Genomic DNA, 12,123 nt, shown 5'->3' on the forward strand with positions numbered 1-12,123 from the left:
GTATACGCAAATGAAGCGGAATATAGTTTCTATTGCTATCCACAGCATTAAAAAAATCCTTTTCAAAACATTAGTTGAATTAGTGCTAATTGGTGGTTTATATTCACACACTTAAACTTAAAAATGTAAAGTAATAATAAAATTATTTAAATGAGCAACACGCAAGTTTCTTCTTGTGATGAGACAGCTTTCCGAACGAGCGGTAGATTAAAAAAATGTAATGACTATTCAAAAGTACTTCAATGTAAGTTTATTTGAATAAATGATTTTCTATTCTATTCTATTCTATTAACCAAAGAATACATAAAAAAGCAGTGAAAGAAATATTATATCATTAGGTTTCATGATTCATACATAGCAATTATCTAGATATAAATAAGTCTGGGAATTATAATATAACCGCATGACATGTTTAATGTTTAAACGCTATTAATAACCTTTTAATTCAAGTTTTACTATATTGAGGTTTAGCGTAAGTCAGCCAGTCTAAATTTAACTTCAAAACTCCACATATACCGCATGTCGTAACTGCCTAATTCGATTCAGGGCTTCATGTGTAATTTTTCCTTTTGGATTTTCACAAATAGTTAGCTATTTTTGTCATAATACGAAATTATGTTGCACAAGGAACGAAGACTTAAAACGTGGCAATATTATTGTACTGACATTTTAAAATAAAGTAGTATCAAAATTAGGCAATATAATTATTATGGTCATTAAAAAAAAGGTCAAGCAAAAGAATACCTTAATTGTAACAAAAGTAGTATTGAATAAATAAGAGTTGTACCCAAGGATTGCAAAAGAAATATTCAAAATCGGTGCAAATTTGGTGAAGATGTCACGTAATATATGCGACTGTATTTTTTATCTGTGTTTTTCGTTCTTTTACAGACCATATATGTTTCACGTTTCACTAAAAATAATAAATGAATGAAAAATATAGTCATTTTATAATCAGGTATAGAGACTTAGATAACGTGTAGTCAGTGCATATAAATGTTTATGATCGGACTTATATCCGCACGAGTGCGGCCATCGGTGCATCGTGCACGTGCTACGCGCACAACAGCTGCATCGTACAAAAACCCTTGTTCAAAGAAAAAATAAACCTCTTTCAAATTATATAAACGTTTCGTAAGAATAATGTTTAGTTGGCTTCCTTATTTAATAATAATAATACTTATTTAATAACGATAAGAGTAGAGGTAGATATATGAAAAAATATTGGTTATTAATTAATTAGTGTTCCTCTTATCTCCCGGACCCCGTACGATACGGTCGTGTGCAACACGTTGTTACCATTGTTTTCATCACCAAAATTAAATTCATAATTTTAATAAAACAAATAATTAAATAAAATAAATTCAACAAGTGCAAACCCATTTGAAAAGATACAAAGTCCTATATATGCACTCACATGCAATCTGCCATTCCCAACATATCGGTATATAAAGGACTGCCGGTCACACATTCAAACGCCATGCAGCGCCATCGCTACCATCCACTATTTATAGAACCCATATTTTATTTATAAACTTATCTATCCCACAATGGTCTATTGTGTTTGAAAATAAACATTTTAATTTAATAGTAGTATGCTTGATACTACTATTAAATTAAAGGTTTACTTACTAATAGTATTATTATTTCTGTAGATCATTATTATAGAAAAAAAGTAGGTTACATATTTTTGGGTTGCCAAAACAAGAGTAAAATACTTTTTCATGCATCCACTATATATTATTATTAATACATTATGAAAGTTAACCGTGACGTGTATCTAAATTAATAAAAAAATAATTTTCAATGAAACAGTCGAGCATAACGTGAATTATACTTTATGATCTACTAAGGTCCTATACAAATAATATAACATAGCTGAGCCGCATAGTCCGCGATGCAAGAGAATAATTCTTTCGCGTTTTTAAATATTTTTCATTAATCCTGTAGTAGTGATCTTATACCCTTTTTCGATGAATAGGGTATCAATATCATTACAAAAAATATTTTTAATCCAAAGTTGTAGTTCCTGAGATTAGCTCGTTTGACCAAACAAACAAACTAGTGAGTTTTATAATATTATATATATAATTATAATAAATTCTTGGTTCTTCAGAAATTGTTATTTATAAAAATACCATTGCGCTTTTTCATCGGTTGTTCCATTATTGTTAACTTTTAAAATACATATTTTAAAAGTAATATAGCATGTCGACATGTTTAGCAATCCGCATTTACTCGTATATACGCTAGGATCGATCAATGAAACCGTTTTACGATGTGACTTGACATAGTTATATTACATATAGTATATATATTATAAAATGCCATCTGTTTCGTGTTAATATTGTCAAACTATTTCTATTAATTGATTAGACCAAGCCATATCATAATGTGTTGAAAAAGATAGTGTAAACTTTAACGAAATTAAGAATTCCATGACAGGTTTACTAATTTATCAATTCTACGATTTCATTAAATAAATGAAATAAGTAAATACTTTTATAATCGAACTAATTTATATTACATTTGTTACAAAATTTCATTAATTACGACTTGTTAGTGTCAGATCAGTTTAACTGAATTAGGAAATTTATTTACATTGATTGTAATAAAATTCTATCAAAAATGTACATGTATTTTCGTTATATCGAAGTACCTATATAAAACTAAAACATTATACTAAAAAATAATAAGTGTAATACCGGGGCCACACTGCAGTGTTGGCGTGGCTCGCTGCATCTTGATGTTATTGATTTTGTTCCCATTTCCAGCACTCTGCGCTCACTACCACCCCACCATCCTCGTTCTAGTCCCCTCCGCCCATCCCACTCCGCCCTGTTTAGTGGCGCCTCTGAATACAAAACATAACCACGTGGGTGCATAACGTGGGTATTTTATATTTTCTAATCTCATTGTTTTCGCACCATCTGTAGCGGTGTGTACTTATCGTCTTACATAAAGTAACCTACTAATATACCTAACTTGTTCGTTAAAATCTATAAATTCGGCAATTAAATTAAAAATTAGAATTAAAATTTAATTAGAAATTAAAAATTTCGTAAGTATAAAATTAACGTAAAGAATTAGATGAATTCAAACCTAATTAGTCAGACTTCTATTGGGTAGGTAATAACAAATTTGAAAATGAATGTGACAGTTGGGCAAGTAGTAGTGGTAGCGGGAGGTAGAGGGTACACATACAATGCATCGCCCTGCGGCGCGCTAAGCCCACGGATAGCCGAGACTGGGTGGAGAGGGCCGAGGGGCGAGGGGAGTCGCATCCACATACTACACTACACCAACCCGCGCCGCGCCGCCCGCCACCGCCGCCGCCGTCGCCGCCGCCACCACGCGTTGTACGTACCGTATCGTGCGATTATTCCGTCTAGCGACTGAGCGGGGTCCGAGTCAATGCTTCTACTTCGGTGTGCTATTCGTTTCATTCGTTCGTAACGTTCAGTCCGCAACGCGCCGTTAACTTGACAAGACGTGCTCGTGCTGTCTTTGGTATTAGAAATACGTTTGTTTATTAGTAATTATTACTCATACATTACATTGCATTCCTTAGTCAATTTTACTATTATTACTTAATTATAATCACGTTTCTGTAGTGAAATCAACTGCTTTATAAGACTGATAAACAATATTCATGAACTGTGACTGTGTTTGAACCGTTTGGAACATTAATAAAACGGTAGGATACAACAAGTGAGACAGGTCGAAATGAGCGGATTGGCCATCAGAGTTAAAAGAGGATCGAGGGGTAGTGCAACTCTTCTAGAAGCAGCCAACAGGATTCTGCGATTACTTGGTGTCAGTTCTACAAAGCGCGGGAAACAGCCCTCGCCCAAAACTAAGGTAAGGTCAATGACTGCGCGTCTGCTATTCTATAATCTCTGTACCCACTTGTTTACGTTTCACTGGCATATAAGTATAAAAGATATTTGTGTTCAGTATTATTTTCAAGCAACTAATTTAAAAGAAAACAAAACATTTTTTACTAAATACCATAACTGTAATCAAGAAAGTGAAAGGGTGGGAACGAACGCTTGTCTTGTCGTGTCGAGTGAGTGGGACTGTCTCGAGCTACCTACATTTTATTCGCAAATCAAAGTTGTAAGTCATTATATTATTGTAGATAATATTTTACATTAATTTGTAATCTTGTCGTTATTTTGACTGTTACATTGACATGGTCTCACAGTATTTATTGTATTATCATTGTATGCAAAAGTAACAATGTTGGAAAGATTTTTAGACACAAATATAATATCTCATGAGTTAAATTGAGTCAAAGGACAAAAATATTTTGCTGTATAATTTATGTGAATCGTCATTATTGGATTATTTCATTATTAACAAGACAGTAGTATGGTAACACAGGTAAATACAGCAATCATCAGATTAAAAACCATGCGCATAGCTAAGTAATTGTGCATATTCGCTGTGTATTCTTGTGCATCGTAGCCGCCGTATGCAACAGACCGCTCTGTGCGGCTAGTTGCGCGCGTATGAATGACATACAAAATACAACGGCGATGACGATGATGACGACGAGTGCGCGGACGCGGGATTGTACGTGGCGCGCGATCGGTCGGTGAGACTCTGCACTTGTTTGTTCACGCGTTGCCGGCGTGACCAACTTGTTTACCACTTCGACCGTCTCACAGGCCGCATTCATCATTTCATATGTAATTACAGTATAAAAAGATGTTTCCTTTCCAAATCCTACCATGTCATCGGACTTTTTAAATTTTGCGCTGAATATATAGGTAGTTATCCATATTTACTTTTAAGTATAAACAAATGACTTCTTAAATATATAGAGTAGAAAAGTATGCATGTATTATTTTATTGATGAAAGTAATGTTTATAAACTACCTTAAGGTGAATACCTTGCCACGTAACGAGGAATACCTTATATTGGTTTATGTCATAAGGAAAACCTATGTATTTGATAATTAAATACAAGTTTTCCTCGTATCCTCGATAAAAACAAACTGTCATAATTTCCAGAATTACTAACGTTAAAATCTCAATAAATATAACTTCACAAAATATATTGCCAAATTGGTTTAAATGCTGCCCTACACGTATGAGTTAATAACAAAATAGTCTTTAATCAGTCAAAAATTAAGATGAATACCTACCATTATATATTTCATAGCAGGTTTTGTTATTTATATAATGTTTATTGAAAAAAAAAAATAGGTGATAATGAATGGTTTAACATCTGCATTAGCCATGAACTATACTCATGGCCTGATAATAGGGCAGATTTGTTGCAATAACAGAAAATAATGATTGATTATTCATCTATTTATAAATCGGTAAATAACTAAATTACTGTTGCCGGCGTCAAATATGTAGGTATAATGACACACCAAGTAAACAAACTCGTGTTACTTACTATAGTTATTTATAGAACGACTATCTTTTATTCGTGTATATCATCAAAACTAGTTGTTGGCTGTGTCGTGTAATAGTTTCTCGTTTTAATAAATTGATAGGTTGTTGGATGGGTGGTTTAATTAAACACAACATCTAAGTCAACACAACATTCATAGGAATTTAAGTCTTGTAATTTAATCGTTCAGAAACTCAAACCCGGATATAGTATGGAGAGGCAAATAGATTTGCAATGCAACACAACACTACATCCGGCCCAGTTATTTACAAGGCTGTAATGTCTTGCCAACCTCCGTGATTTAATATCAATATTATAGATATTGAAGCTTATTGTTGCACTCACGTATATTATATTTCTACAGCTGAAACTTGGGTTTATATATACATATATTCGATTCTTGACGTTAGTTTCAATCAGGATTTTAGGTGCTCTATAATCAGAAATTTTTCAAATGCTAATGCAGCACTAATTTGACTCCAATGTTTACAGTTCTAGAAATAATTTTGGTATTGTAAAATGTCTTTCATCATATGCTAGTTACCGGTCGATATATCGGCGTGTTCAAAGTGAAATAAAGCTTTTTAACTATAACTGTTGACTGCATCTACGTCTTTTGTATAATAAAAAATCGTATGTAGATAAATATTGGTAGGCGTGAATAGTGTAGTGACGTGCAGGAGATTCGTGTGTAGTGGGGATCGGGGTCGGCCGTGGATGGAGAGTACGACTGCGGAATGCGTTACTGTGGGAATGCGCTCCGAGTACCGTTGCGGCGGCGTGTACCGCACTGCTCTACCACCGTCACCGCCCGCCACGGAATTCGAGACCCACTTGCGGTTGTGCGGACCTCGCTTATTATTAGGTGACGCATAAAATACTTATTTGATGAATCCTGCTACTCGGTATTTTAGTCTGTTTATAATTACATAATTATCTTATTCACTATTTTTATACAGTATTATTGTCGGATGGATTACATAGTATACATTATTTCTTTAAATTCACTTTATTATTATTTAAATCCTAGTTTGTGTCATGTTACGTAATGTATATAAACTTTAATATACCAACATAAAAATGACATCAAACTCCTGCGATTGATTATATGTATAGTGCAATTTGTATTTGTTCAAAATGTACAAGTCGCTGTAAATTACGAAGACTGGGAAGTAAATATTTTAATCGTTTCTTTCTCATTTCGCAACGGTATAAGGATACTTTCATTCGATTTTCGTTAAGTTTGTTTTTAACCAGTTAACCGTTAACCGCGAAATGGTGTTGTTGTTGTATAGTTAGCGAGAGAGGGATAGAATTGCGAACTGCGACTCTCTCTTTCTGTCATCGCTCACATTGAATGGAAGCGGCATTTTTTGTCTGACGACGCCTCCATAAGAAAATAAACAAAAAATCGAGCCGCGAACTCTAAAAATTAGATCATCGAACTGTAGGTGAGGCCACTGAACATGGGCGGCTTATTTTAGTTTTGCTTTCGAACTTTCTATCCGATATACACACAAGAATTATTTTTAATTATAGATTGATATTGCTAAGTTCTTGGTGACTCAAATATAAAGGAAATTCTTCTTCATTACAAATTCTTGTATCAAAATAATGGCAAACAATATAAATAATTATTTGCGTGAAAGTGGTTCCATACAAATCAAAGTGAATGGAGTAAACTTGAAAATAATTTCATCGATGTTGGTTATTCCTTTAGTAGTACTTTAATATATATTAAGCGCACGCGGTTTGCCATTGAAGTATTATAAAAATAATAAAAAATTAAAATAACACGTAACCAAATTCCAAAGAACGCAAACTTATCCATATTTTCCATGTATCTAATCTGCGCCATCTCTTCTGCTTGCGTATTTCAACACAAATCTTTTATACGTATTTGTATACTACGTAAGATTGTTTATGGTTATAAAAGTAATTACGTACTTAGATACTGATGTCGGGAGTTGACAGTAACATTTATCTACATATGCCGAAAAGATTTATATAGAGAATGTACTTTGAATGAAAGAAAATAATAGGCCGACTTTGTTTAACACACTTAGTTTAGTGTGGTGGTCACCTAATTTCGGAGACGGCGGCACGCCAGACGGCGCGTTGCCCCCTGGCCCCCACCGCGTATGACGTGTAAACCACCAACCCACCATCACTGCTGCCACCGCTGTCGTGCTCGCCGACCGATAAACAAGTGCACGCTTTCGAATCGCGTCGACGCAGTATCGCTGTCGTTGTCTTTCAAAACGTCTGTGATGTGAAATTTTAAAATCTTTCTAAATATATTTTGTGTACATATAGTTAAAGTCCGTTTTTATTGTTACAGAGCAGCGGTAGAGGACCGAACGAAGTTCGGGCTCCAATTGCTGCTGCGGAATCCGTAGTGGAGTCGCCAGTGAAAATGCAGGCAACCCCTGCCACTCCGGTAGCTGTACCTACGCCGACCGCTTCACCCGCACCCAGTCAATCTCTGAAGAATACAAAAAGAACAGCTAATGACTATGTATTCTGCAAATTATTAGGAGAAGGAATGTTTAGTTCAGTATTTCTAGCTAAAGATATACACAGTGGAAAAGAATACGCAAGTAAGTAAAATTAATATTTAAACTTTGTTTTATTAATATTAATAATAATGTTATTTAAGCATCATTCAAGTTGCTTAATCTAGGAAGAGAAACATTATTTTCTGAAACAGTGTTTAAAATTTAAAACTTTCTTTTTCAGTAAAAGTATGTGAAAAACGCCATATCATTCGAAAAAAGAAAAGAGAATATATAAAGCGAGAAAAAGACGCTTTAAACATGTTGTTTAGTGTTCCACATGGCTTTGTAAAGCTATATTGTACGTTCCAAGACGAGGACAGATTGTATTTTGTACTGTCGTATGCCAAGAATGGCGAACTCCTAAATCATATTAATAAAGTTGGCTCTTTCGAGCTAAACGTAGTAAAATATTATGCTGCTGAGCTTTTATTAGCATTGGAAAAAATGCACGCCAAGGGAATAATCCACCGTGATTTAAAACCGGAAAATATTTTACTTGATGAAAATATGCACTTACAAATAGCTGATTTCGGAACTGCCAAAATTATGGATCCCGAGGAAATAAAATCTGGTGTCAGTATTCAGGAGGAAGACGAATCAAGAAATGAACGTTCGAGAAAAATAAGTTTTGTTGGGACTCCTCAATATGTTAGTCCCGAACTGTTACATAATTGCGTAGACACTCGTACATCTGATTTATGGGCTTTTGGATGTATTATATATCAAATGGTATCAGGACTACCTCCATTCCGCGCTGCCACCGAGTTCCTTATCTTCCAAAAAATCCTAAAAATGGAGTATGAATTCCCTGAAGGATTTCCCGCTAGTGCAAAAGATTTAGTTGAAAAACTGTTGGTTTTAGACCATAGTAAAAGAATTGGCGCAGATGATCAAGGCGAAACATATGAAAGCATTCGAAAACATCCATTTTTTGCGGGAATCGACTGGGACAATATATGTGAACAAACTCCACCAACGATTAGCCCATATTTGCCTGGCGTTTCATTTGAAGAGGATTATAATGTTCCTGATGACTTGGAACCGGGATTTGATGCTGCTAAATTTTCGCGACTTTTGCAGTTAGAACTGTCATCATCAAAAGGTAATTTTTTTAACTTACTGTCATTTTTATCTAATTAATTATTTTAATATTTGTATATGATTTTCAATGATGATGATGACTTAGCAAATTTTAATTGAATTGTCAAATTGCAACTTTATAGAAAAACGCTTAACGTGCCCTTTATACATTAAAAGCTATATTATGGCTTTGTTAGTATCTTGTTGCATTGATGTGGACAATTGCGAAGAGTCGAGCGAGTGCAGTGAAGCGACGAGTAAGAGGCAACTGGAGCGTCCATGACCTAAATTCTTAGCAAATTTATACGAGTCTCGTTTCATAACTGAACAGAGTCTATAATGATTCGTTGTTATGGTTCCTTGAGGAAATAAACTTGAGGTTCGAACTATGTTTATGTTGTCAAGAATAATTATGTTGTGTTATAATGACAATATTTTGTATACGACTCCAATGCCAAACAAAGTAATAGTCATCTATAGACAGTCGCACTGCGATTTGTCGACAGTATTTTTTTAATGCGATGCTTACACATGTTGTATGCATAATGCTGTGTCACCGCAGACACTGCTGCTATTCGTAATTCAGAACGGACGTCCTCAGTTCTTGGTTTATAGTTCTATAGTAAGCATGATGTCAGATTTCCGGTGTAGCACTGCATTTGCGTTCCATACTTAGGCAAATGTGTGTGTGATCCAATAAAATTGAGAATTGAACTGATCTGGAGAACTTTAATATTATCAGCTTTTATTATTTTGCGTATTTGCGAAATTTACACACCATTATCTGTATTAATAATAGATTACATGTATTAGATAACAGTATCGATAGACTTGTGTATAAATTTTACGTCACATATCAAATTATTACTAAATATAAAAACCATGTCTTCCAGGAATTTTGGATATTAGTCCTGAGGAAAAGCGACGTCGACTTGAGATACAAGCTCGCGAAAATAAATGGCACCAATTTGTCGACGGAGAATTGATTTTGAAACAAGGAGAAGTAGACAAAAGGAAGGGTCTATTTCCACGGAGACGCATGTTATTGCTGACGACAGGACCTCGCCTCTTTTATGTTGATCCCATCAATATGGTGCTCAAAGGAGAAATACCATGGTCATCTGAACTACGCGTTGAAACGAGGACATTTAGAATATTTTTAGTGCACACAGTAAGTAATGTTTGTACATGTCTCTGAAATGTTATCATTTAATTAATTAATTTAATGGCGAAATTGTTGACTTATATTCACATATGATTTATTTTTTATTACAGCCTAATCGTACCTACTATCTAGAAGAACCAGCACACGAGGCGTTAAATTGGAAACGTGTCATTGATGAGGTGCGCATTGGCACGTATGGACGGGACACGACTTAAGGCGGCGACATGGCCGCTGCCCCGAGTCGCGACCGCGCCGCCGCCGCGGCCCCCCGGGAGCCCTGTGCCCCCATCCGCAAACCCCGCCCTAGCATGGCGTGTGCATACTTCTAGGATACTTGTAGCCTTCATGTTGAGCACTGAAACCATCGGCCAGCTTTTGCGATAAATGACTCGTGCTCAGAATATTGGCATCCTTTAAGTTCTGCACCGGCCGGCCCGCGCGGGATCGGCTGTGTTCTGCCAGTCTGCCGCACTTCTCTGTAGGACGATCCGAGAGTCGCGGGCGGCGCCACATATGTTCCAAAGCGCATTGAGAGACGTCCGCGCCCGACGCTTCCTGCACCGGAGGATGAGCTACAAGACGACACCGCTACCAATCGATCGCTGTTGATATACTGAATGACTGATTCCTATTAATAGTATGTCCCGAATATCGTAAATTATTGTTCTAATTTAAGTTTCTTATTTAAATATAGATATCGGTATGTAAATATTTGTCTTAAATTATTATTGCAATTGCTTAGATATAGTATAATATGTAATCATGGTCCGTTGTAATTTATACGGACCTTTGTAAGAATGGATTTGTTATTCACCACCCGCGTGTTCACAAAGCCCATTCCAGTTGGTAACTAGGCAATTTATAGCTAAATTAAATTTTATTTATTTTAATTTTAATGATTTGCCAACGGAATGTGACTGCTGTACAGAGTTATAACAGTAGGAAATTATGATTGGTATGTTTCCATATATTACGTTGCCAATATGGTGCCTACAATTATAACGATTAAATTAAAGAAATTATGTAGTATAATGGATCGTTTAAAGGCCCAGTCAATATTAGAAAAAATGACTGTGTACGTATAAATGGAAACATCCTGAATGCAAGAAGGATAGCTTCTTTGTAAAGAGTCCGAGGGGAATGCGGAAGGAGACATGAAACATGTCCTGCCGCGCCGCATTCCCCTCTTGATTGCGCACTCTCCGAGCGCGTAGTCGTGTCTCGTAAAGGGCCCTACCACGCTTCTAACGTGTGACGTATGCGTGCACTATAATCTTGAACTTAGCAAAGGTATACGGATAACGCCACCAGAGGTGACTATTACTACGCTATCGGAATGCTTGATAAATTATCCAAATTACATTTTATATGTTAATTGAGATATTGGTATTGCTTGTCGATAGTAATACAAATTTGTGTTTGTTTAAATGTTTTTATTATGATAAACAGTTCTTTGCAAAGCCATCTGAAATATTCAATGTCATGGCATTTCAGGTCTTGGTGGTATTCTATTGACATTTAATGATTTATATGATTATTATAGCTTGTTTATAATAGTGTATGTATTAAAATGCCTAAAACTTGCCTGGAATATATAAATCTAGGGCTTATTGTAAATTTGGATTAAATCCATAGTTCAATAAAACTCCCATTATTAGCAAAAGGTAGGATAAAAAGTCAGCCATTAGGACAGAAACTATTCTTTTAGTGGTATCATGGTATCAGTTAGTTTAGACAAAGACATAATAGCTATCAAAAATATCAACCGCACCATGACATTGTTATAATAATTCTGCATTTAAAATTTAATAAACTGTTAACTATTGTAACTATTTTACAACATTTGTATCGCGTAAATTCCATGAAATAACAAAATAAGAAATTGGAAATAAATTGAAGTTGATTTTTTA

The 12,123-nt window shown here is 35.1% G+C and overlaps 2 protein-coding genes across 2 annotated transcripts in view; one reads left to right on the forward strand and one right to left on the reverse strand.

Moving 5' to 3' along the window:
* LOC131848054 (uncharacterized) overlaps nt 1-3,005 on the reverse strand; it is a 42,600-nt gene extending 39,595 nt beyond the window's left edge. Inside the window, exon 1 of the mRNA XM_059197810.1 lies at nt 2,706-3,005. Within this exon, the coding sequence (XP_059053793.1) occupies nt 2,706-2,885 (180 nt within the window). The 5' untranslated portion in view covers nt 2,886-3,005. The remainder of the gene's footprint in view (nt 1-2,705) is intronic.
* A 390-nt stretch (nt 3,006-3,395) lies between these two features.
* Nucleotides 3,396-12,123, forward strand: LOC131848135 (3-phosphoinositide-dependent protein kinase 1). Its single transcript, XM_059197899.1, has 5 exons — nt 3,396-3,861; nt 7,752-8,010; nt 8,150-9,070; nt 9,942-10,219; nt 10,324-12,123. The coding sequence occupies exons 1-5, from the start codon at nt 3,727-3,729 to the stop codon at nt 10,426-10,428; spliced, it is 1,698 nt and encodes a 565-aa protein (XP_059053882.1). The 5' UTR covers nt 3,396-3,726; the 3' UTR covers nt 10,429-12,123.

This window comes from Achroia grisella, unplaced genomic scaffold, assembly GCF_030625045.1.
Source record: "Achroia grisella isolate CSIRO2021 unplaced genomic scaffold, CSIRO_AGI_Agris_v1 utg546, whole genome shotgun sequence".
Classification (NCBI taxonomy): Eukaryota; Metazoa; Arthropoda; class Insecta; order Lepidoptera; family Pyralidae; genus Achroia; species Achroia grisella.